Below are 26,868 nucleotides of genomic sequence, written 5' to 3'. Positions count from 1 at the left end.
GTTAATAAAATCAATTGATTAAATTTTTATTTAATGTCTAAACATTTGAATGAGCTACTTTTTTTTTACAAAAAAATTAAGGAAAGATGTTTGAATCATGTTCGACTCTTTCATCTTGTCATGCAATTTGCGATAGCTGGCAATCACTTTTTCAAGATTTTGGCAGACTTTGACTTCATTCCATATCAGGATCAGCATCAAACAAAATTTCCTTAGCATACTCAATGCGATTGAAAACTAGCTCAAGTTCTTTTGCAATTAGCTTCTTAGTAGTAACATTCTCTTCTTGTTTGCACTCCTTGTCTTCTTATTCTTCATATGCGTGCTGTTCTAGTTGAAGGAGAACATTCTCGCTTAACTATTCTGAATGGAATCGAATAAGTTTCTTACATCTTCATTATCCAGTTCATTAAATCCAAGTTCTTTTCCAATTGTACTGATTTCTTATAATGTTAGATCTTGGGTTTTGCACACGATAAACTAACATAGACTTGAGTTTAAAATCGCTTTCTCTATTGCCTCCTAATAAAAGCATAAGACGATCTTTAGATACTTTGTATCCTGGTTGAGATGCTTCAGTTTTAGCTACGAGAGGTTTTGTTGGCATGTGCTTCCAAAAGAGACCAATTTTGTTGACGTTGAATACTTGATGATCTTCATAATCACCCTCCTGATTTATCCTCTGCAATTCTTCAGGAAACTTGGCTACAGAATCTTTGTCAGCACTAGCAGATTCCGCAGTTATTTTTCTGTTATGCAGCCCAGTTTATTTTTAAAACAGGCAAGCTATCCTAAACTCACATTAAAGCTTTCACATTCCTCTTGAAATTTGGTCTCTTTCAATGAGGTAAAAATATTGAGAGATTTTGCCTGAATATTCCTTGTACTAAGAGGTATTCTTCTTTGGTTATAATCCTTAATCGAGTGTGATAGAAGACGCTCCATCTCAATCATTAATTTTTTTTTTATTTCGGGTGATCTGCTTTCTTAAAGAAGCATTAACAAGTTTTCCTTGTTCTTTGTATTCTTTGCTCTTATTTAATATAGTCCAAAATGTAGACTCACTGTATCCCAGATCTTGCACAAACATTGTATTACTAGCACTACTTCCATCTCTTAATGACTTCCAGCTTTTCTGCTTGCTGCAGATTGGTGATAAAAAATTTTGCATAACATAAAAAAAATCACATTAACTGCTTAATTACTTAAAGCAGGAAATAGTATCATTTCACTCAATCATGCTAACTGATTATTGCGCTTATTGACTTCTCATTAAGTGAGGATTTCATCATCATCATCATCATCATCATCAAATTCCTGCCATGTACCCTCAAGGAGTGTACAGGATATGACAGTACTACATGAAAAAATTACATCATTACTAACTTCCTATCCACAATTTTCCTCCAAATCAGTCTGTTACTTGTCAAGACTCCAACATTATCAGATCTTATATTTCTATCGTCTAAGGCACTTTGTACCGTATCAATCCACCTATATCTTGGTCTTCCTCTGGTTCATTTTCCTGCCAACCTGGCAGAGAACACTTGTTTTGCTAATCTTTCCTCTCCCATTCTATTTAAGTGACCATACCACCTGAGATTAGCTCTGCTAACGCATTCCTGGATGCTGACATTGTCAAGTTCTTACCTAATATCCTCATTTTTAATATGATATTGCCATTGATGCCATCTGTTCATGCCTCTAATCTTTCTCAGGACTCTCATATCTGCGGTCTCTAGTCATTGGTCAAGTGTTTTACTTCTGACCCAGCTCTCAGATCCATAAGTTAAAACTGGTTTGAACACTGTCTTGTATACAGCTAATTTAGTGTTCTGACTAATTTCTTTCTTATTCCATATGAATTTATTCAATTGACTTCCCATCATACCAGTTTTGCTGATTCTGTTGTCTATTTCTATATTGAATTTACCATCTTCAGTAAAAATCGTGCCTAAGTAGCTGAAATGTTTTACTTGTTCCACAGGTTCTCCATTCACAACACAGTTGACATTTTCAATGATTCTGCCTGTTTTCATTGTCTTTGTCTTTTTATTGCTGACCTTCATACCATATCTATTACAACAGCTATTCAATCTAGTCAGAGAATCTTGCAGACTTGTAGCAGATTTATTTAGAAGTATAACATCATCCGCATAAAGCAAAGAGCTAACATTAACATCTCCAATTTTGATATCAGGTTTAATACCACATTCCTTCATAATGTGATCCATATAGATAATGAATAACAGAGGGGATAATGTACATCCTTGTCTCACACCAGATTTAACATTAAACCATCTTCCTGTACTTCCTTCAATTCTAACTGCTGACTTACAACTCAAATAAAGACTAAGTATTGCTTGATATAATGTCCCATTGACACCATATAACTGCAGCGTATTGAATAGCTTCTCTCTTGGAACCTTGTCATATGCCTTTTCCAAATCGACAAAACTTAAACAGATTTTTGTTGTATTCCCATGCTTTCTCGACTATTTGTTGTAAAGTGAAGATCTGACCCTGACAGCCTCTATTTGGCCTGAATCCAGCTTGTTCTTCACCAAGCTTTTCTTCCACAATTCTTCTCAACCGTTTCTCAAGTATACTTGCATAGATCTTACCAGGAACACTCAGTAGGGAAATACCTCTGTAATTCTCACATTCAGTTTTATTTCCCTTTTTATATATGGGTACTATGAGAGCTCTACTCCAATCATCGGGAATTCGTCCCTCTGTCCAGGCTTTCTGAACTATGCAGTGCAGCCACTGTAAGACTTTTATACCACCATACTTCAGCATTTCTGGTCGAATATCATCTACTCCTGCTGCCTTTCCACATTTCAAGCCTTTGATGGATTTTTCTACTTCAAGTATGGATATGTATTCCTGACTGCATGCCTGGTTAGTGTTTTTTATCACCGTGCTGTCATCACTGCTTGTTTCATTTAGCAGTTTTTCAAAGTAATTACTCCATAATTCAAGGATATCTCTTTCTCCTGTTTTCATGTCACCTTTATCATCTCTAACTCCTTTTACAGCACTCCTTCCTCCATTCCCAAGCTTCTTCAACAACCTCCAGAATATTTTGCCACCTTCTTGATATTTATTTTCTATATTCTTGCCAAAGTCCTCCCATGACTTTTGTTTAGCTAGTTTTACACACTGTTTAGCTTTCTTACATTTGTCTCTGTATTCTGTAAGAGTAAAAGCTGACTTATTTGCCAGGAACTTTTGATATGCTTTCTTCTTTTCCTTCACTGCCTCTTTAACTTCCTGTGTCCACCAGGGAGTTCTGATTTTTTTATCCTTGCACACAACCTCACCACATGCCTTTCTGGCAGAATTAATCAGTGTTTTCTTCAGAGTTTGCCACTGAATCTCCAAGGTTTGATTCCTGTTCTCAAACTCTTTCATTTTCTTTTCAATAATCTTTCTGTATTATAGTCTACAGTTCACATCTGAGAGCTGCTCAACTTTTATTCGCTTTAAAACTTTCTTACATGTTATTCTTTTCAATATGAAATTCAATTTTATCCTGCTCAAGACTAAATAGTGATCACTTCCAATTTCAAATCCTCTGTACACTCTGGTGTCCTGCACCAGGGAGAAAACATCACTATCAACAATAACATAGTCAATGAGACTTTTCTTATTCCTAGCCTCTTCTCTCCATGTGAATTTGTGCACATTTTTATGTTGGAACATGGTGTTAGTAATAACCAGTCCATGTCCTGAGCAGAAATCCAACAGATATTTGCCATTATTATTAGCTTTGCTCTTTTCTCCAAATTTTCCCAAAATATTTTTGTATGTCTCACAATCATTTCCTACTCTGCTATTTAGATCCCCAACAAGGACTAACTTTTCCTTTTTCATTGTGTCAGTTGCTTTTTCTAAAGCGTCAAAAAATTCCTCCACTTCTACCTTAGTAGAACCTTCTGTGGGACTTTCATAAGCACAAATAAGTCTCATTTTTCAGTTCCCGATTCTCATATTTGCCCACATTACTCTACTTGAGACTGACTGCCATTCAAGAAGATTAGCCTCGTATTTTGTGTTGAATACTGTGGCTACTCCTTCTTTTCCTTGAATATAACATTTTGTATTTTTTGCTCAGAAAGATCTCACCAGTTTTTGTCTTTTTTGTTTCAGTCACCCCTATTATGTCGATCTGGTACTTATCTAATTCCTCAGCTAGCCCCATTTCTTTGCCATTCAGGCTTCTTACGTTGATAGTACCGATCTTTAACTCTGGTGATGTTGAGTTGGGGTTTGTTTTCAGATTTGTTCCAGTAGCTGACTTTTCGCTGTTCGCCCTGGTTCCCTGGCGAAAACAATGGGGGCCTTGTTTAACCGGGCGACGCCCCAGCCGGCATGAAATTTTGTCATGTTGTACCATCATTTTTTATTTTGGTTTAACCAATAAGAATACAATTTGGTCGGCTAAATCCCAAATTGCCAGCCCATCCTCGTTCGTTCAGTATCCAAGTAGATACCCAACAGGGTGCACCACGAGAAGGTGAGGATTGGACATTAGGTAAGAAGCCCTGGTCGGTACTCCGCATTCCTTTAAAGGCTATGTGGAGGTCTCCTCTAAGTTATACAGCTTTGACCCTTAAGCACCCCTGTGGGGTTTTCCTGTATATCATTTCTAACTTTTGATTTATAAATTCATTCCAGGCTCTTATATTATTCTATAAAATGCTTCACTTCAAGTAATAGTAGCTATTTTTTTCTCTTGCCACTTTATTATATGTCTTTATCATATCTAAAGAAGTTAAATACAGATCCTTGTATTCCTTGTTATACAGATAGATGAGAATTCTCATGAACATTTGTATAAAGTAAAAATCCTAATACTTATATCCTAATAAAGTCCTAATACTTATATTTGCCATGAATCCATCTTGTTCTTTTTTGCTTTGACCCTTAAGCACCCCTGTGAGGTTTTCCTGTATATCATTTCTAACTTTTGATTTATAAATTCATTCCAGGCTCTTATATTATTCTATGAAATGCTTCACTTCATGTAATAGTAGCTATTTTTTTTCTTTTGCCACTTTATTATATGTCTTTATCATATCTAAAGAAGTTAAATACAGATCCTTGTATTCCTTGTTATACAGATAGATGAGAATTCTCATGAACATTTGTATAAAGTAAAAATCCTAATACTTATATCCTAATAAAGTCCTAATACTTATATTTGGCATGAATCCATCTTGGTCTTCCTCAAGTTTTTCTTTGCACAATTCTTCTCACATGTGCTTGCATATAACTTACCAGGAACAACACTGTTTTGGAAAGTTGTCTGTAATTCTTCAATTTAATTTTATTTTGTTTGATTTATTCAGAATTTGACTTTCTAATTTGGTCTATCTTCTGAATTATGTAGTGTAACTGTTGTAAAGCTTTTCATTTGAGCATTTCTCATTAAATGTCAACTGCTCTTTCTACCATTGCACATTTTAGATTTCTGCCAGCTGTTTCTACCTCCAGTACTGAAATGTACTCATGGCTGCATGTTTTCTGACACAGTTTTATCACTTTTTATCTTAGTTAATAATTTTGCATCTTAAAGATGTTTTTTAATATGCCCCAAATGTGAGAACATTATTCTGAGGTTGGGTTGATTTGGAATTTTTATATTGTTAGGGGTCAAACAAGTAAGGCATAGTGTTTTAAGTAGAAGAGGATATTTTTTTTTTTTTTTTGGATTCTAGGAATATAATGTGTTTGTGCTTGGAAAGGCTAGATCAGGAGTTGACAACAGGACCTTGTTTTGATATTTTTGATTTTTTTGGCTGACAGTTTGCATCCATCACAACATATGTGAATAACTAGAGAGGAAATGAACAAATGTGTGAATGTGTACATTATCCCAAGAAGAATCTGATCTTGACCATATGTTGGTAAGCTACCAATTATATGTTTTGGATATGTTAAGAGCAAGTACATTAATTTCTCAAAACTGTTCCATTTGTTGGAAAGTGAATAACAGTGGCTTAATCTATTATGGAATAGGAGGTGGAACCTGTAGTAGTGACCACCATTTCATTAATGAAAATGTATTTGAAATGGAATATAATTTGATGTGAAAATTCATTATTTTCAAAATGTATAGTTTATATATATTATATTAAACTGTACACTTGTTTTTAAAATAGTTTCTAATTATAGAGTTTTTTAATGGAATTAATAAATATGCTTCCAGGTAGATGATGCTGTCAGTCCTCTTACCACCATTTTACAACCAGATGGACTTCCTTCAACTCCAAAATCATCAGGACAACATACATCAGTTTCTACACTCAGCCAAACCCCCCCACCTCATCCAACTCCTGCTACTTCACCATTATTAACATCACTTTTAAAGAGCCCAACTCCAGCTACTCCTGCATCCCCAATTAGTTCATTGTTGTCGTCACCTACTCAACAGCCAAAAGAGGTATGCTTTTGCACTGTTTGTTGTGTTGTATCTCATTATTAAAAATTGTTTCTTATGGTTCTGTGAATTTTTGAAAAACTGAATATTCAGAAATGCAATTGAATTCCACAAATACTATTTTTAAACCTACTTTTTATGTTGTGTTTGTGTGCATTTCCCAAAATTGCATTAACATCTTAGATGTATCTTGTCTGTATGCAGTTTATCTTCCTGACTTTTGCTGTTTGGATTTCATTGAAAATCCTTACAAAAATTTTCAAACCAGTTTTTATTTTACTAGATAGGCCAGTTTTAGGGACACAAAGGAGTAAAACTCTATTTCGAATTTACTTTCAGCAATAACTGTATATAGTAATTGATATTTAGAACATACACTAAAATATGTCTACACAGTTTATTGTTGCTTTCACTTGTTCATTAGCAAGATTTAGCAAAATGGTTCAGACTGATATGATAGTAATATTTCTGTACTGATGGGTGGAATTTAAAAATCTATTATGCAGTCTGTTCTAAACTTGAGTCATCTCAATTTGGTTATGATCAGACAGCTTATATAGCAAAATTAGCATTTACTTGCATAGCATTTAAATATTTACTGTGACAAATAAAAATAATAAAATTTATATATATATATATATATATATATATATGAAAATAGATAAAAGAAAATGGTAAAAGAAAATACCTCAGCAAAATGGGAGATGAAAGATTAGTAAAATAAGCATTTGAAACAAAAATAGCAAGAAAAACACCCAGAAAGAGAAAAATAAGTTGGTGCAGTTACTTATCTCTTTTTCATTCCTTGCACATAGGGCCTTAACCATTGTTCTCCTTCCTACTGTGTTCACTGCTTCTTTCTTGATCTTATTCCAGGATTTTCCCAGCTGTTTTGTCTCTGCTTATATTTCACTCCTCTAGGTCATCTTGGGACATCCCCCTTTCTTCTTCTTCCCTCTTAGTTCCATTCCATGGCTGTTTTTGTTATATCCTTATCTGGATTTCTGATTATGTGGCCTATCCACTTCCATTTTCTTTTTATTATTTCTCTTTTGACGTCAGATTGATTGGTTTGCCCCATAATCTCTTGTTTGAAATTCTATTTGGCTAGTCTATCTATTCCCAATATCTTTCTAAGAGATCTGTTTATGTAAATCTGCAGTTTCTTTAAATTCCTTATGGTTAATCTCCAGGTTTCAGATCCATATAGTAGAATAGTCTTTACAATTTTGTTGAAGAGTCTTATTTTTGTCTTGAGACTTATTTCTTTACTTATCCATATACCTTTCATTGTATTCAAGACAATTTGGGCTTTTTGTATTGTATTTTTTATGTCCTATTGTGTTCCTTCAGTGCTCACCACTGATCCTAGATAAACCAAAGGGTCTACCTGTACTAGTTCTTCCATAAGTGTTAGATTTTGTTTGGGCTTAATCTCCATTATTTTGGATTTCTTTTGGTTTATTTTTAAATCACACTTTGAATCTTCCAGGTTTAGATTATTATTTGTTTTTCTTTGCATATATTGATGCTTTTGAGCCAGCAAATGTTGAAAATTTATTTTTCACTTGGTTAGACTATAATAAATTTAGTTTAATCCTTTATCCAAGTGTGAGCAAACAAAGTTTGCACCTGAAAATATCTTCAGGACTGGGGTAAGGCAGTACAACACCAGGCAACTCGTAGCAAAGGTGCTACGAGTTGCCTGGTGTTGTACTGCCTTACCCCAGTCCTGAAGATATTTTCAGGTGCAAACTTTGTTTGCTCACACTTGGATAAAGGATTAAACTAAATTTATTAAAGCCAGCAAATATATGTCATCAGCAAGCTCTAAGTTATTTAATTTATATGTCCATCCCCATTGCATATTTCTCATCGCCCTGTTGCTTTAAGAAGATTGTAGGGAAGAAAATGCACCCTTGTCTTACACTTGTTGTTTTATTTCTTTACTTAAATTCCCATTGCATATTATCTTGATTTTATAATTGTTGTACATTGCTTTTACTATATTAGTTATTTTCTCTGGTTTGCCATAATATTTCATTAATTCCGAAATGACTTCTCTGTTTTTACTATTGAATTCTTTTTCAAAGTTGATGAATCCCAAATATAAGCTATTCTGCCATTCTGTTTTGTTTGTTCAATAATTATTCTTAGTTATTATTTGGTCTAATCGTGATCTATTAGGTCTGAATGATGCTTGTTCATTTCTCAGTTCAATTTCATGTTTCAATCTTTCAAATGTTATTCTAGTGAAGATTTTACTAACTCTGCTTAAATAAGATATTCCTCTCCAGTTCCTCTGTATTCTGTTGTATCTCTTTTCTTCGGTATTTTCACCAATAATCCTGTATTCCAGTCATCTGGCCATTCTTCCTTCATCAATATTTCATTTAGATGGGGGTGCAGTATCTCTGTAGATATATGTATGTTCCCTTTAAGTAATTTTGTTGTATAGTGTCTATCCTTATGACTTTGCCATTTCTGAGTGTCTTTATTGTCATAGTTATTTCTGCTTTTCTTATCTCTCCTGTATTTGTATTTAATGTTTCCATTTCAGTATTTTCTGGGGGGGGGGGGTAGTTTCTTGTATTGGGGTTTCACTAGTTTAGTATTTCCTAAAAGTGTTCGATCTCTTTACTATATCTTTTTCCCTTCTCAATATGTTTCCTTGTTTATCTCTTATTGATCTCTCTTTTCTAATTTTTTCCAAATTATCTTCCTTGTTATTTCGAAAAGTTTTTCTTGGAATCAAAGTTTGCCATAGCCTGTTCAGTTTTGTCATCTCTTGTACTTTTCCTTACTTGTCTATTTTTCTCCTTGTACATTTTATTTATCTCCTTTGTTGGAAATAAGGCCAAGATCAAAATGTAACAGTTGATCACTTTGGAAGGAAGGAAGATTGGAAACACATGAAATATTAATTGTATTACTGTCAGTAATGTTTACTATACTCCCTTGATTGTATTTTCTAGACGATGATGGTGATGAAGATGATTTTAATATTTCATCACCTTCTTACATGTTAAGCTCAGTGGCCTGTTAATAGCTAAGTACCTTAGTTTAATAGAAATTTTAATTTCTACTATGGTAGTGTGGTTAACTTGGGGGAGACCAGGTGCGTCCCATGGCTGGTGGATGAGGGAAGCCCCAACGTGTTGCTCCAAATTTATTCGGAATAAGGAGCTGTGGACCAAAGTGTGTAGCAGAGGAAAGGCAAGCCAGTCGCACTAAAATGCCAAAAACTTCTATGGATTACAACATTACTGGGAATACATCTCGCACTACCGCATATGGGACTGCCGACATGCCAACACGCGCCTCACATAGTGTTAGTAAGAAATCTTCTATGTGGTCAGCAAAATGTGATAAGCATATAGATTCTGTAAATATCAGATCTTTATACAAAGCAGGAAAATTCCAAATTCTACAAGAGAAGCTGAAAAGGATAATGTAGGATATCATAGGAATCTCAGAAACTCACTGGACAGGAGAAGGATGCTTAAACATACCAGAAGGCAAATTATTCTATTCAGGAAGAAGAGATAATGTACATAGAGAAGGAGTTGCAATCCCAATAAAACAAAATCTTACTGCAAGTGTAACAGATATTAAGCCTATCTCATCCAGAATAATAGGAATTAGACGAAAATCCAAAGAAAAAGGACTACACATAAAGGTTATCCAGATTTACGCACTGGACGCAAGTCACAGTGAAGAAGACATTGAACTATTATATAATGATCTCCAAAAAGAAATAGATAATACAAACTCCAGAGTCATCTTACTTATAATTGGAGATTTCAACGCTAAGATTGGAACTTTCAGAGAAGAGCTAAAAGATGTAATGGGGAAATTTGTGCAAAGAAAACAACCTTGTCATCTCAAACACAATGTTTTACCATAGACCTAGTTTTAAATACACCTGGACCTCACCAGATAGAGAAATACTGTTGGATTCTGAATGAAGAGAAATTTAAATTATTAATACTCTCCTCAGAATCCAACATAATCCACTATGGCAAAGGCTACATTTGTAAATATTATTTAATATAAATCACTTGTTTATTATTTAATATTCATATAACTACCTTTAATTTTGTCTAATATTTAATTATTTAATCAAAGATATATGTATTAATAATGAAAAGACTGTATTAAATATTATTAAGCTATTTTATTTATTACTATGTTAATATTATAAAAGTTTGTATTTGATAATTTAACTGCGCATTAATTGAAATGTAAATATTCCTTATTTATTCCTATTTGTAGAAGTTTAGCGTTATGCAATACCTCAATTTTATTATATTTTATTTGGTTGTCATGGAGACGTATGTAAGTGAGTGAGCACGTTTTGGAACACCACGTGAGGTTTATTGAAAAGAGTTTTAGAAAGAAATCACGAGAACAATTTAGGCAGGAAGAATGGATATAAAATGCGATGAACGCTGAAATTATAATAATTTAAGAGAGAGAGAGAAAAGAGAGGATTGGCATTAGGTTGGAATCGGAGCATTCGGGAATCACAGTGCGATAATAGCGAGTCGGCAAGTCACTCAAACAGCTAATAAAGTCTACTAGTCAAGAGGCAGTTAGCTAATAAGTTGTAGAATAACAATTATAGCTACGGAAGACAGCTGAGTGACTACTAAATAGACTAAGCAATACTTGAATTGAGATTTAATTTCAGGGCCGACCTTTCAAGGACACACAGAACCTTGAAGCAAAGCACGAAGTTACTAAAGAATAGTAGAGCTGTAAAGTTGAAGTATACTGATAGCTGTGTTTAGAATTGTAGCGTCTAAGAATTAATTGAATGCCGGAAGAGTGAACAACTGTGCATATAAAACCTAAAGTTAAGGAATTATTTCATGAGTGATCAGTAGTACTTTATGCAACAACGTTTGTTTATGTGTATTGTGACCGATGCTTAATTCAGTTATTGCTTAGAAGAATTATTTTAATGAGTGCCGTGTACTGTTTAAAGTATTTACAGTTATAAAAAGTGTATATGTATAAGTAGATGAAGATAGAAGATTATCGGTAAGATTATTCCAACCATTAATATTTCTATACAGAGAAGTATGTGAATTTCATCCTAGAATTTCCTTATATTAACAGTAACTATTGCGGAGAATTAGCTAAAGTGTATATTTAAAAGTGTTTGTTTGTGAAGAGGTATTACTGCAATTTTTATTGTATTTGGAACTTAAGGAACTGTGAGAAGACTGTATTATAGAGACAACAGATTTACCATTGAATGATTGAATTTACCTGAGGAGTTAAAATGTTTGTGATATCTTAATTACTGATTTAAACTTAAGTGTAAAATTTGTGATTTTAAAATTAAATGTTGTTTTTGTTTATCTAAAGTTGTATTTTGCCTGAATCTCTTTTACTGCACCATTCATAAAATATTTGAACCAAAGCAGGTAAATTAAATAAGTCAAATATGCTCGGCCAGTATATATTTTAAGGAGAAATAGTTGAAGGTTGATTTTTCTTCGATTCTTGAACTAATTCAGATATAGAGTGGCGCAGTCTTTAAATATAAATTTTCTCTATATTTGAATTAGAAATCAACTAGCAATTATTTTTTTGGTTAAGAACATCGTAGTGACATGTCAGATCCAAGGTACAGATTAAGAAGAAGTAGGATCCAACAATAAGAAATTGTATAGATTATATTCTAATTAGAAGTAAATGGAAAACCTCAATCAAAAAGGTAAGAACGTTCAAAAGCCTAGATCTGGATACAGACCATGAACTCCTCTCTGCAACAATGCAGATAAAATTCAAAGTGAACTATAAAAGAAATAGAATTGATAAACTCCACATGGAAAAGTTAAAAAAATAACCAAATAAGATTAGACTACATTAGGAAAATTGAAGAAATAAATAGGACTAAAACAGATGAAACTGAAAACCTTTGGAAAACAGGAAAAGAAATATTAATTAACTCAGCGAGGGAAACTTTAGGAATTTATAAGAGACCCATTAATAAATGGATAACATCTGAAATATTAGAAAAATGTGAAGAAAAAAGAAAATTAAAAACAAAAATAAACAGACATACCTCAGAAGAAAACAAGAAATACAAAGAACTCAAAAATGAAATTGATAAACTCTGCAGACAGGCTAAAGAGAACTGGCTAAACAAAAAAGCAGAAAAATGCAATGAGGCATATAAACACCATAACACAATAAAATAAATTACAAAAAACTTTTCACCACTACCGCTAACAATGATCAACCATCAGGGCGAGGAAACAGGAAATCCAAATGCAATAAAGGCAATATGGATGGAACACTACCAAGAAACCTTTAAGAATGAAATCAATAACTACCTAATAACAAAGCCCCACGCTACCTCAAGACATGACACCTTAATGATCCTTCCATCCGAAGTGGAGAATGCTCTAAAGCAAATGAAATCTGACAAAGCACTAGGGATAGACCAAATTTCATCAGAACTCTGGAAAGAAGGAAAGCAAACAACTTTAAAATTCCTTACCGCACTTTTCAACAGAATCATTAAAACAGTAGAAATACCAGAAGATTGGAGAACAGGAATTATCATACCAATGTAAAAGAAAGGTGACAAGAAAAATTGTAAAAACTACAGGCCAATCACATTACTCAGCCATGCTTAAAAAATATTTACAAGAACCTTGCAGAACAGAATAAAGAGCACAAATGAGATCATTCTTAGTGAAGAACAGGCAGGCCTCAGAAAGAATAGCTCCACATTGGATCAGATCTCCATAATACAAAGACTAGCAGAATTATACTGGGAACATAACAAAAATATCTATTACTGTTTTATAGATTTTAAACAGGCATTCAAGACCTAAAATATACAGACCCATTAATCGAAAATAAACAGAGTAACCTTATTAAGACTACTCAAGTAGGTTACTACTTGAGTAGTCTCAATAATAAGGTTACTCAATAAACAGAGTAACCTTATTAAGAATATTAAAACAAAAACAAATAGATGAAGATACCTAAACTTCTTAGAAAAATATTATAGTCTCACAGGAGCAATAATTAAATTCAGTAGTATAACAACAGATAAAATAAACATGAGTAAAGGAGTAGCCCAAGGATGTCCCATCTCTCCATACCGTTTTTAACATCTACCTAGAGGATATGGTTAACCAAGCCTTGGAAGGAGAAAAAGGGGTCAACCTAAATGGTTATAACCTTAATAACATAAAATATGCAGATGACATTGTAATGATAGCAGACGCAAAAGAAAAAATGGTGAACCTAATAACCAAACTAAACAATACGGCTAAAGAATACAGCATGACCATAAATATAGACAAAACAAAAATCTTAATAATTGGAAAAAACGAAAAAAACTAAACTTTTCCTTGAATGGATCAACAGTTGAACAGGTAAAACAATTCAACTATTTAGGAACAGTAATAACAGAACACCTAGATACCATGACCACTATTAAACATAGAGTATTGACTGCATGGTCATCATTTAATAAGCTAGGTAAAATCTGGAAAAATAATAAAATCTCCAAACCTCTAAAAATAAAATTATATAATGCAATTATAATACCCACTGTGCTATATGCTTCAGAAACTTGAACACTCAAGAAGACAGAGATACGAAAACTGGAGGCTTTTGAGATGAAATGTCTCAAAAAAATAAATAAAACAAAATGGATGGAAAAGAAAACAAATGAAGCTGTAAGACAAGACCTAAAATATACAGACCCATTAATCGAAAAGATCAAAAGAAGACAACTTCAGTGGTATGGACATGTCGAGAGAATGCCATCAAAAAGACTACCCAACCTTGTTCTGTATGCAAGAATAAAAGAAAAAAAAAGGAAGACCAAGAACTAAATGAATAACAACAATAAAGGTCAACTCTGGATTACAAACATATAGACAGCTCACCAGCCATGTAAGAAACTGAGACTCCTGGAGGTTGTTGTGGAAACATGGAAGACTCAATCCGTTCCCGACGGAAGAGGACAGTAAGTAAGTAAGTGTGGTTAATCCTATTTCCATGGTCTGCTATGTCTGGTTAGTTGCATTCATTTGCTGGCCAGTTTGTCTTATAGAATGAAAATGTTTCTGGGAAGGAAACCCCTGGCATCCTCATATGAGACTAACTACCTCAGTTAAAAACATCTTAAGGAGGTTATTTGCATCCTTGTCAGGATGCAAAAACTCTTGTCTTTCCAACCAAAATGAACTATGAACTTTATGAACTATGGAGGCCAGAGTGGTGCACCCAGAGGGGGTGAGCCAGGGGGGACTTTCCCCCACCCCCAAAGAAAAAGGAAAAGATACTAGAAAATTTTCCAAAAATCTTTTTCTAATTAAAAGTATTTTTTTTTTTATTTATGTTGTGTCATGTCTTCTATTTCTATACTACTTATGAATTAGCGATCATTGCAGATGCTCAGTCATAGGTCTTGAAGTTGAAGATGTTGAAAGTTTATTTTTCACTTAGTTAGACTATAATAAATTTAGTTTAATACTTTATCCAAGTGTGAGCAAACAAAGTTTGCTCCTGAAAGTATCTTCAGGACTGGGGTGAGGTGGTACAACACCGGGCAACTCATTGCAAAGGTGGAGCAAGCTAACATCACTCCTAACTCAGTATCTCCCATAATGCAAAACACATCTCCTTGCGGATATGTATAATGTTATGCATTAAGGGAAGGGCCACTACCCAGACCCAAATGGAGATGCCAGGCCGAAGCATTAGCAAGGTCATCTCTGTAATGGCCTTCTATAGTCTGGGTAGTGGCCCTTCCCTTAATGCATAACATTATACATATCCGCAAGGAGATGTTTTGCATTATGGGAGATACCGAGATTGGAGTGATGTCAACTTGCTCCACCTTTGCAATGAGTTGCCCGGTGTTGTACCACCTTACCCAAGTTCTGAAGATACTTTCAGGCGCAAACTTTGTTTGCTCACACTTGGATAAAGGATTAAACTAAATTTATTATAGTCTAACCAAGTGAAAAATAAACTTTCAACATCTTTCTCTAAATCCAGAGAAATTTAATAAAAAGGTGGCACACTGTTTGGCAACTCCTATAGGTAGAGATGACCTTGCTAATGCTTCTGCCTGGTATCTCCACTTGGGCCTGGCTCCCACTGAAGAGACCTCAATAAAGGTCGAAACTAATCTGGGTCGTGGCCCTTCCCTTAATGCATAACATTATACATATCCGTAAGGAGATGTGTTTTGCATTATGGGAGATACTGAGATAGGAGTGATGTTAGCTTGCTCCACCTTGCAATGAGTTGCCTGGTGTTGTACCACCTTACCCCAGTCCTGAAGATACGTTCAGGCGCAAACTTGGTTTGCTTACACTTGGATAAAGGATTAAACTAAATTTATTATTTCAGTCATAGGTTGTATGTGATGCATAGTGTGTATTCTCAAATCATATACTCAACTTGCCCCCCCCCCCCCCCAGACCTGGGAGAGATACCAAGGTTGAAGTAATGCAGAAGTCATATATCTCATATAAAAGTAGACAAAAGGTGTTTGACCTTATTAATAAAAATCTCCTGGATGAGAGAAAAATGTAGAAAGTTTTTTACCTTGAGTTTATTATACGGTAAAGATACCAAGAAATTCTATACATTGTTTTTAATCCTTTTCCCAAGTAAGCAAAACAAAGTTTTGCACGTAAAATATGCTCATATCTGAGCTATTTGTATATATAGGCTATTGACTTCATATCTTTCCTTAGTATGTATCTCATAATGCAAAGCACCCCCCCCCTTCCCTTGTATAATGTATAATGCAATGCATAATAGGAAGGGTCATTACCCATACTGGTTTTGACCTTTCTTGAGGTCTCATCGGCGAGTGAGCGAAAAGGGGGTGTGCTTTGCATTATGGAATACATACTAAGGCAAGTGATATGAAGTCATTAGCATCTATATATACAAATAGCTCAGACATGAATATATTTCATGCAAAACTTTGTTTTGCTTACTTGAGAAAAGGATTAAAAACCAAATATAAAATTTCTTGGTATCTTTAATGTATAATAAACCCAAGGTAAAAAACTTTCTACATGATAGAAATAATTTCTCCTTAGCTATATATGGTTTTGGATTTTTGTCCAAATTTCTTTTGAAATTTGGAATAATTTCAGTTGGACTATGTTAATACAAAATTAATTATAAATAAAATTGTCTTTATAACATTTGTTATGAGATGCATATTTTGTGATTATATATGATTATTTCAACAATAATAATAATAATGATAGTAATTTCTATCATTCTGTCATCATCAGATTTCTGATATATACCCTCAAGGGATATTCTAATAGTGTTACATGATTAAGTTTATATTATTACTGTTTTCCTGTTAACACTTTTCTTTGAAATTAATTTATTATATATCAGGGTTCTCACATTCTTAGTTTTTGCATTTTGTTCTTCTAAGGCCATTAACTGCATCAATCCCTTTAGATCTTGGTGTCTTCTTCTGGTTGTTTTTCTTTTCTGGGCATCCTAACATCTATTTTGTTAATCTTTCCAATTCTGTTTAAGTGACCATGTCACCTTAGATTATGGCTGAGATGCCTTAGTACCTGCAGTCACATGTGAAGTTATTGTATTAGATATTTAGCTTTATGCTTTTTAAGTTTAATAATAACACATCAGTGTATGTTCATAAGCTCTCAGAATTTTCAAATTTTTTCAAGTTTCTATAGCAAGGGTTTGTCCAAGTAATGATGGCTATTTATTATATTTTCTCTAGCCTAATAATTTTCTCTAACCTAGGTTAAGCCTTTTTAAGCACATTATGTTGATTAATTATAATCTACATGCTGATCAAGATTTCTCTTATGAACAATATATAAAATAATATAACTTATAAATATAGATTACTGTGGTATTTCAGGTTTGTGTCCAGCTCTGATGAGAGTTTCATATCAGCTGTCAGGCCAGAGAAATTAACCACATAGCTAGTCTGATGTCTAGCAGCAAGGGAGAGGGGGGATATTATTATTATTATAGACTTATGAGTCTATAATAATAATGTTATGAGTCTTCAGACTCCAGAGAGTCTGAAGACTCATAACCATTGTTTACATGATACTTCTCATACCATTTTGTAAAATCATTCACTGAGAGTATACTCACAGCTGCCTGTGGCAAGCCATTTTGCTGATTCACAACAACAATAAAAATTGGTCTTCATGCTAGCTGCATACTTAGAAAACTTCCAGGGATAACCCTTGTTCTCTCCTGTCCTGTTTTATTTTAAAAAGTTTCTTTTCCAGTGTATATATTACACTGTGTGCACAGATTTTGCCTTTATATACATTGTCTACATACAAAAGAAACAGCTTTGAAGTTTTCCATCTGTTTCCATTGCATATTAGGCTCAATGGCCTGTCATGGCCAATAACTTGGTCTCTCAGAAATCTAATTAATGCTGTGATAAGGAGGTTAATCTTATCTGCACAATGTATTATTCTTCTTATTTGTGCATGTTCTACTAGCTAGTTTGCATGTTTTGTAGGATGAAAAACCCAGGTTTCTGGGATGAAAAATCCTGCCACTTCAATATGATACTGGCTAACTCACATTCAACTGAAAATCCCGGATAAATGTTCTTAATGACCTACAGGCTGAATCAAAGGCTTTCTAACATTGTTGAATCTGACTGAGCTGTGCAGGCTCTGTTTGCAGCTATAAATACTTTTCATTCTTAAAAAAAGAAGAATATTCTTGAATAGCATACTCATTAACACACACACACACACACACACACACACACACACACACACACACACACACACACACACACACACACACACACACACACACACAGAGAGAGAGAGAGAGAGAGAATTCCAAGTAGGCTCGGACACGAATGGCCATGTCTGAAATCACTCCTTCTTTTACCTTGATTTAGTGCGGTATCAAACAGAAAAACTGGATGCATCTAGTATCGACTGATAGCTTCTACAGTGCTCTATCTAACGCTGAGTAATTTACTCTATAGTTTCATCACCAACCAAGGTTGGTCGATTGGTAGAGCCTCTGCTATTAATGGCTCATGCAAAAAGTTAAGCAAGTTTGAGCATGGTTAGTAGTTGAAAGGGAATTAATTGTTTGATGCTGTTGGCGCACTCTCCCTCAATGAGTCTTTGGATTCCCTGGAGATGTCATATAATAATAATAGTTCTAAGTGCATATGAGTGAATTTTATTCTATTTTTATGGACTGAATACTGCTGGTCAAACTGTATCAGTTGTTCAGCTACCTTCAAAGACAACATCCTTCTCATAACAGGATTAGCTGCTACAGCAAGGGCTATTCCCCTCCCAACTGCTGTCACTGGGAGGTATAAAGGTTACAAGAAACAACCCTCTGAAGCCTAATTCAATGGAAGCTTCACTTCTAGAGACAAGCAGGAAAACTTTAAATACATTTTTTTAAACTTTGTACCTTAAAAAAAACATAGCAGTTCAATAGGGAAGTTATAACACCACAACTTTGAGTAACATTATGATGGTGGAATGGGACGAATTAGAGTTTGAAAAAGCCCTAGATTTGTTTGTTTGTAACGTTGCCAAAGTAAGCCTAATTTAAGAAAAACAATTTAAAAAAGGACATACTAATTGTAGTGAGCGTACTCATGATGGCATTCAATAAAATGAAACAAAAGTATAAATAGAACTACAGACTGCTAAACAACCAGGAACAGGATAACTTAGCTCAGCCTACTCAGCTATACTTGCATGTTGTTAAAAACAGTGCTAGAAACAAAGACAAATCAGAAAACAATCCTTGCTATAAATTAATAGTGAAACCGATAGCTCAGCTAAACAGTTAAGAAACCAAAAATATCACTTGTCAATAAATGACAAAATACATCCAAGAATCATAAAAATGAAAAGTATTAATAATGGAGGAGTCTTAATTGAATCCAAAGAAAAGACCGACATAGACTTGCTACGTAACGAAATCTCTAAGGATTGCAAAGACATGTTAGTAGCAAAACCCAGTAAGAAACATTTTCCAAGACTAATTAATATGATATTCCCAGTGAAATTGATACGAACAACACAATTGACTCAACCGCATGCAGAATGAAGAATTCTTCGGTGGCGATGCAAAGATGACACAGAAATTCATCATGACAAATAAAAAAATGAACAAGAGAAACTTGATTATAGAAGTCGATCCAACAATGAGGACTAAATTGTTGAAAACCAGTGTTAAAATGTGGAAAATTTGCTGTGCAGACTATGTAAGTATTATGAGGTGCTTTAACAGCAATAAATTCCACCATCATACACGAGAATGCAGGGGAAAAACCACCTGTCCATTCTGTTATAAAGAACATAACTTCAGTGAGTGTCCACAAAAATGGCCTAACATAAATTATGGAAAGCAATAATAAAGCTAGCAGAAACAGCAATACTTCCCTGGCATATCTTCAATGTTCTATCAAGGCTGTAAATAACTTAACAGAACTCATGCATAGAAAAAATATAGGACTAGCGTTAATACAAGGACTCTACAACATTAACAACAAAATGTGTCTTTCCGGCTAATTTTAAAATATTTTCTAAAGAATCAGAAAGAAAGAGAGCTGCAATACTCATGGTCAACCCTGAAGTTGAGGCAATATTTACTTCTCAGCACAGTAACGAGGACTCGGTACTTATTGAAATTACATACAGAGGAATTAAAACTTTTGCTGCAGGTATGTATCTAAACTGCCATGCTGACATAAAATGTGACTTAGCAAAAATGAGCAATAGTGGATTTTACCATCATCCACAGCCTAATTCTTGGAATACATAGCAACACTCATTTTGTTTTATGGTTTAACAAGAGCACAAACAATAGAGGTAAAAGGTTGGAAGCGTTCTTAGCATCAAATTCCCTACACATACTAAATGATGACCGTAACACTTCATCATTTGAAAATACCAGAGGAAGTAGCTTCATTGATCTGACAATAGCAAACATTACTCTTTTACCCCTAAAATAGAAATGCGAAGAAGAGGAAAGCTGTTCTGATCATCGCATATTCAGTTTCATTATCAAACGTGTGGACAAGGCTCTGGTCCACATGACAAGTTCTTGACAAGGTCTTGTTCAAATGACAAGGCTCTTACTGCTGAACTCACTCACTTACACCACACCTTCTTGGCCAACGGCTACAATCCACAAAAAATAAACAAAATACTAAACACTCCCAAGAAACCCCTCCCACCATCCACCACAGAGAACTACAACAAAACAGTCACCATCCCCTACATTAAAGGCACATCCGAAAAGATCTCAAGAATTCTCAATAAACATAAACTACGCACTACATTCAGACCATATAGCAAATTAGCCACCCTCATCCGCTCACCCAAGGACAGCATTCCTCCTTTATCGCATCCAGGAGTCTACCAAGTACCCTGCTCATGCAATCAAGCCTACTACGGTCAAACAGGAAGAACTGTGAATATCCGCATCAGCGAACATAAACGATACGTCCGGAAATATCATTATGGGAAGTCGGGCCTAGCAGACCATGCTCTGGATACCCCTGCACACAGGATCAACTGGAAAAACACAAGTACTACACAGAAACCCATATAAATCAGAGAGATTGTTCTTAGAGGCGACAGAAGCCCTAAAACACACTCCAAATCTCAACAAATATGGCTGTATTAACTTGCCGAAGATCTGGGAGACAGTCATATTAAGAAAAAACTAGCACTTTTCTAGGACTCCAGTAATATATGATAGCGTTTTTTTTTTTTTTTTTTTTTTTTTCCAGATAGAGGGCGCCAAAATCAGGACTCTAGTCTTTGTGTTGCTGCTACAATTTTAAGTACACCATGTTGTTTTAGTCTCGCGTATTGTGACAAACAGTGGTTTTTTTGCTCTGAAGATGCTGGTTATAATACCAGCGAAATATCAGCATCAAGTTAAGAAATTAATTATTTACTTAGTTTCTGTGTTCTATTATAACGTTAAAATAATAAACAAGTTTCATTATCAGTAACAAAAATTTAAACAGAATACACAACACGAATCATCGCATTAACATGAAGTACTTCACCAATAAAACCAATCTAGAGATATTTGTAAAAGCATTAAAAAGAGAATTTTTATGCCTAATCTCAGAACATCACTTTAATGGGAACAGCAGCTCAGCTTAGACAAGAACCTAGCCATCTGGGCATCAGTACAAGCCGATATAGACTTCTTGCTTCTGTCTTTAGAGGTAACTATTGCATAATAATTAATAATGGAACACGTATAGACCACAGTAATAACTTTAATTAAATAAAGGTACAAATATTTCATACTGAAAGTAACAGTACATCCACAGTGTAGAACAAACAGTTACAGGAAATTTCCTTTAACTGTTTGTTCTACACTGAGGATGTACTGTTACTTTCAGTACAAAATATTTGTACCTTTATTTATTTAAAGTTATTACTGTGGTCTATACGTGTTCCATTATTAATTCCTTGCTTCTGTGCTTTCATCAGGTCTGATAAAATCCAGCAACTAAACGCTCGGAAAACAAAAGCTAAACATCGATGGAAGAAAATCAGTACCTTCGTGGAATTTATTTATTTATTTATTCGTATGGAGTTTCCTTCCTTTTTCTCTCCTGTCCCTATTGTAACGAGTTGAGCCTCCTCTTGGGGGTTAAAGTATTTATGACTGTATATCAGTGTGTTCACGGGGCCAGTTCCTGCTTTCGGGATGAAAAACGCCAGATAAACTGGCGGAAAAAACCTTACTGCCCGTGCCCAAGACCAGCTAACTTGGCTATGGCTGAGGAAGATCCTCAAATTCCTCACCTCTTCGACGGGAATTGAATCTGGGACACTCCTTCCCTAGTCATAGGTTGTGAAGCGCACAGCCACTAGGCTAACCGCACGGACCTTGGTGGAATGATGAATTAACATGCCCTAAGAAAACATGTTAACGCACTCAGACAGCATTACCAAAGAACATACAATAACCACCATTTGAGAGTGAGAGTAGAAAACAGAACTACTATAAAGCCAAATACAACTATCAGTCACAATTACAAATGCAAAAACAGAATCATGGAATAAATTCTGTACTGTTCCAACTGTATTGAATCCTTGGAATTGCATATAAATTAGCAGCAAGCAAGAATAAGACAACACTTATATTATCAACTATTCGAAACCTTGGAATTGCATATATAAATTAGCAGCAAGCAAGAATAAGACAACACTTAAATTATCAACTATTAAGAAAATTGACATCACCTACACTCAAAACTTAGCAGAAACTGCAGCTATTATGATAAAGAAGTTTATTCCTCGTGACAATGAATCAACAGATGAAGAAATCCACAAAACTTACAAAGAATGAAAACAGACATAGACACTCCTAAAGATGACTTATTTACAACTACGAAATCGAATCAGTATTGAGGTCAATGGATCCAAGAAAAACTTCCAGAGCAGATGGAATTACCAGCGATATACTCCTAAGAGTGTTTCTTGAATTCCTCGAATTCATAACAATATTTTACAATGAATGCTTAAAAAGAAGGCAATTTCCTTTAATATGGAAAACTCTAAAATTATACCAATAATCAAACTAGGAAAAGAAACATCTGACAAAATTAGCAAATACAGCCATTCCGTCTCATAAACTTTGGTAAGGTACTAGAAAAACTTCTGATAAGCCGAATAATGCACTATGTCTACTCAAGAAACTTATTAAACAGCAATCAATATGCATTTAAACCTCAACCAAGCACAGTAGATGCAATTATGGAGGTTAAAGAGTTCACAGAAGATAGTCTATGGCAAAACAAAAAGATGTACTACTGATCTCACCCGATGTATAAGGAGCCTTCGATGCTACGTGGGGGGCAGCCATAATCAATCAATTAAGAGATTTAAAATGTCCAAAAAACTTACTCAATCTTACAAAAAAATAATTTACAGACAGAAGAGCATCCATGATATTAAAAACCACAGCTGTAACAAAAGAAGTCAAACGAGGTTGCCTGCAAGGCTCCTGCTGTGGACCAGGCTTCTGGAACATCCAGTATGACTCATTATTAAGACTTCCTTTACTACTGAAACAAAAGTCATAACTTTCACCGATGATGCAATGATAATGATTTTGGGATGTGGCGGGTTACAGTTAGAAGTAACTGCCAACGAACAACTCTTTAAAATTGCAAATGGGCATATGAGAAGGCAGACCTTCAATAGCACGAAGTCTAATGTGCTCCACATCTCACGCAAAAAGTCAAAACAACCTGTAATGGTCTTGCTAAACGGGAAAGCTCTCGAGGTAGCCAGCAAGTTAAAATATCTAGGAGTAATAATAGATGAAAAATTTACCTTCAACAAGCACATCTCATAATGTTGCTGAAAAAAGCTTACAAATAGTAAACCTTCTAGCAAAATCAGCAAGGATTAAGTGAGGATTAGGCCAACAAGTGCTGAGAACAATATATACTGGAGCTATACCACCATTGATATCTTGTGCTGCACCTGCCTGGAAACAAATACTAAAATCAAAGAAAAACCGAAAATGCTGAACAGAGTTCAATATCTTATAGCCATATGTATAATTAAAGGGTACAGGACAAAATCTTTTGAGGCAGCTTACATTAGTGCACTTCTAACACCGATATGCCTGAAAATAGAAGAATTATCTCTTATATATATATGAAGTCACTTCCGGAAGATATAACGAAAATTACAACATCAATCCAAATTACTACGAACATTCCCTTTCACTACAGTAGGTGGCCTCACCCAGTAGAAAGAACATATATTAAGGAGAAGGAAAGCTCTGAAAGTGACAAATTCCATATATACACTGACAGAAGCAAAAACGAAGGGAATGTCTGTTTCTTTAATTGCATATAACAGACTGTCCATTAAACAAGAACGCTGCTCTAGACTGCATCGTCTCTGTTCCAACAATCAAGCAGAACAACTGGCTATAGTTCATTCGCTTGCATATCTCTGAGAATTAGCACTCGACACCTCTCATCAAAAGACAACATCAATTTACAGTGATATTAGGAGCACTATAGACAGCATAAAAAACCAGAGCAACCATATAAGCGTTAATAGAACAGACAAGAAATCTGGTTTGGAATTGTAAATATATGTATATATAAAAATATAGATGTAAAGGTCGGAATATGTACATATAGATGTAAAAATATAAATGTAAATATGAATATTGATACAAAAATGCGAATGTTGTAAATGTAAATCAGTACTTGGAAGTTACATATAATATATGCAGCATGTAGGAATAAATTACCTCCTGGTAGGATTACTATTGGAAGTGGGGGGGGGTCATCATCAGACTCCTATGTACTCTTAAAGGATATATTATTGTTATTATTATTGCAAGATATTATTATTATTGCATCATCAGTTTCCTGATGTGTGTACCCTCAAGGGATATTCAGGCTACTATGACACACTACACGAATAGGTTTACATTATTATTAATCTCCTATCAACAAGCAAGAAGATTAATTAAGAGTTGCTTGTTATACTTTCTGAAGACTTACCTGTACTAGATTTATTTAGGAGTTTAACTTCATCTGCTTGAAATAGTTGTAAATGAAGTAAATTAAACTTTATAAGTTTAATATTTTCAATTTTATTATTATTATTATTATTCCGGGCAACTCCAAGGAGTTGAGAGACTCATCGAGGGAGGACCTAACATTATGTCAAGAACAACTATTCAACATTTACACAGTATCTATCATACCTCGCCTTGAACTCATTCACGATCATAGCACCCATATCAGACTGGCAGCTTATTCCACTCATTCACCACTCTCCAAGTAAAAAACCTAGCTCTAACACCCCTGCTAACCACATTCTTGCCCAGCTTCCATGTATGGCCCCTAGTCCTCCCACCACCAGTCCTATTCTCAAACATATCTTCTGGATTAATCTTATAGAAACCCTTCAGTAATTTGAATGGCTCAATCATATCACCCCTTTTCTGCCTATCGACCAATTTTTGCAACCCACAAATCTTCAACCTGTTCTCATAAGGTTCATTCCACAGACCTGCTATCATCTTGGTCACTCATCTCTGGATCCTCTCCACCTCCTCTCATCAAAAAGAAACCCTGGCACCCATATCTGGGCACAGTAGTCTAGATGGGGTCTTATCAAGGCTCGATACAGAAGAACAATAACTTGTTTGTCTCTGCTTGTTAAAGTATTTTTCAGAAGCCAAGTGATTTGATGAGCTGATTTAGCCACTTTTGCGATGTGCCCCCTAAACTTCAATTCTCTATCCACCAAAACTCCCCAATTCCTGGCCTCGTCAGTTTCCTGGAGTACGGTTCCACCAATGTGATATACTGCTGCTAATCTTTTCACCCCAAAATGCATACCCTTTCATTTTGACACATTAAATTGACATCCATTCTCCTTAGCCCAGTCCTCCAGACTATCCAAATCATCTTGCAAAATTTTGACATCCTGTGCACTCACTATTGTTCTACCCAACTTTGCATCATCAGCAAACAAATGAACACTTCCTCTCAGATCCTTTCCTATATCGTTAATGAACAAATTGAAAAGTAGTGGTCCAAGAACAGAACCCTGTGGCACACCACTAGTCACAAGCTGTCTTTTGGACTCAACTCCTGAATAAACCACTCTCTGGTATCTTTCCATCAACCACCCTCCTATCCATCTCACCAATCCTATATCCATCCCCATCTGCTCCAGTTTGCTGATTAGAGTTTCATGTGGTATCCTGTCAAAGGCCTTGGCAAGGTCCAGTAGAATCACTGTAAACCCGTTCCTTATCCAGTTCAGCCGTCACTGTGTTATAAAACATAAGCAAGTTACTGAGGCATGATCTACCCTTCATAAAACATGGTTTTGTGAAGATAATAGATGATATTGTATGGGGGATATTGTATGTCCCCCATACAATATCCCATTTTCATCTATCCAATCCTGTATTCTTTTCTTGACTAATTTCTCCAAGACCTTGACAACGATTCCTGATATGCTAATCAGTCGGTAATTTAAAACAGCAGTCTTGGAACCTCCTTTATGCAGTGGAACCATTTTCCCCTCTTTCCACCCCCTCGGGCCCAGACCAGAGACTCAAATTAAACAAAATTGTCAAGGGTACTGACAATTCTTTAGCCGCTTCATGTATGACACGAGCTGGTATACCATCCATTCCCGCACATGTATCGACATTGAGGTTTTGCAATAGACTACTCACCTCCGCTTCATTCACCACAATTCCCGTAAAATCTATTGGTTCGTTCATTTCTGTAACGTCACCCACCACCTGGATGATATATTCTTGCAAAGTGCTCGCTCAGTAATTCAACTATATCAACTGATTCGGTTACCTCCCTA

The 26,868-nt window shown here is 35.0% G+C and overlaps 1 protein-coding gene across 1 annotated transcript in view; it reads left to right on the top strand.

Annotated features, from left to right (window-relative positions):
* Brd8 (Bromodomain containing 8) overlaps positions 1-26,868 on the top strand; it is a 575,604-nt gene that overhangs the window by 249,495 nt on the left and 299,241 nt on the right. The window contains exon 8 of the mRNA XM_090393081.1: positions 6,218-6,451. Coding sequence (XP_090249207.1) covers positions 6,218-6,451 — 234 coding nt within the window. The remainder of the gene's footprint in view (positions 1-6,217; positions 6,452-26,868) is intronic.

This window comes from Typopeltis vanoorti, chromosome 5 (assembly GCF_054136105.1).
Source record: "Typopeltis vanoorti isolate ZY-2024b chromosome 5, IOZ_Tvanoo_1.0, whole genome shotgun sequence".
Taxonomy (NCBI): Eukaryota; Metazoa; Arthropoda; class Arachnida; order Uropygi; family Thelyphonidae; genus Typopeltis; species Typopeltis vanoorti.
Note: the sequence above shows the minus strand (reverse complement) of the source record. Positions and strands in the feature narration are given on the sequence as shown.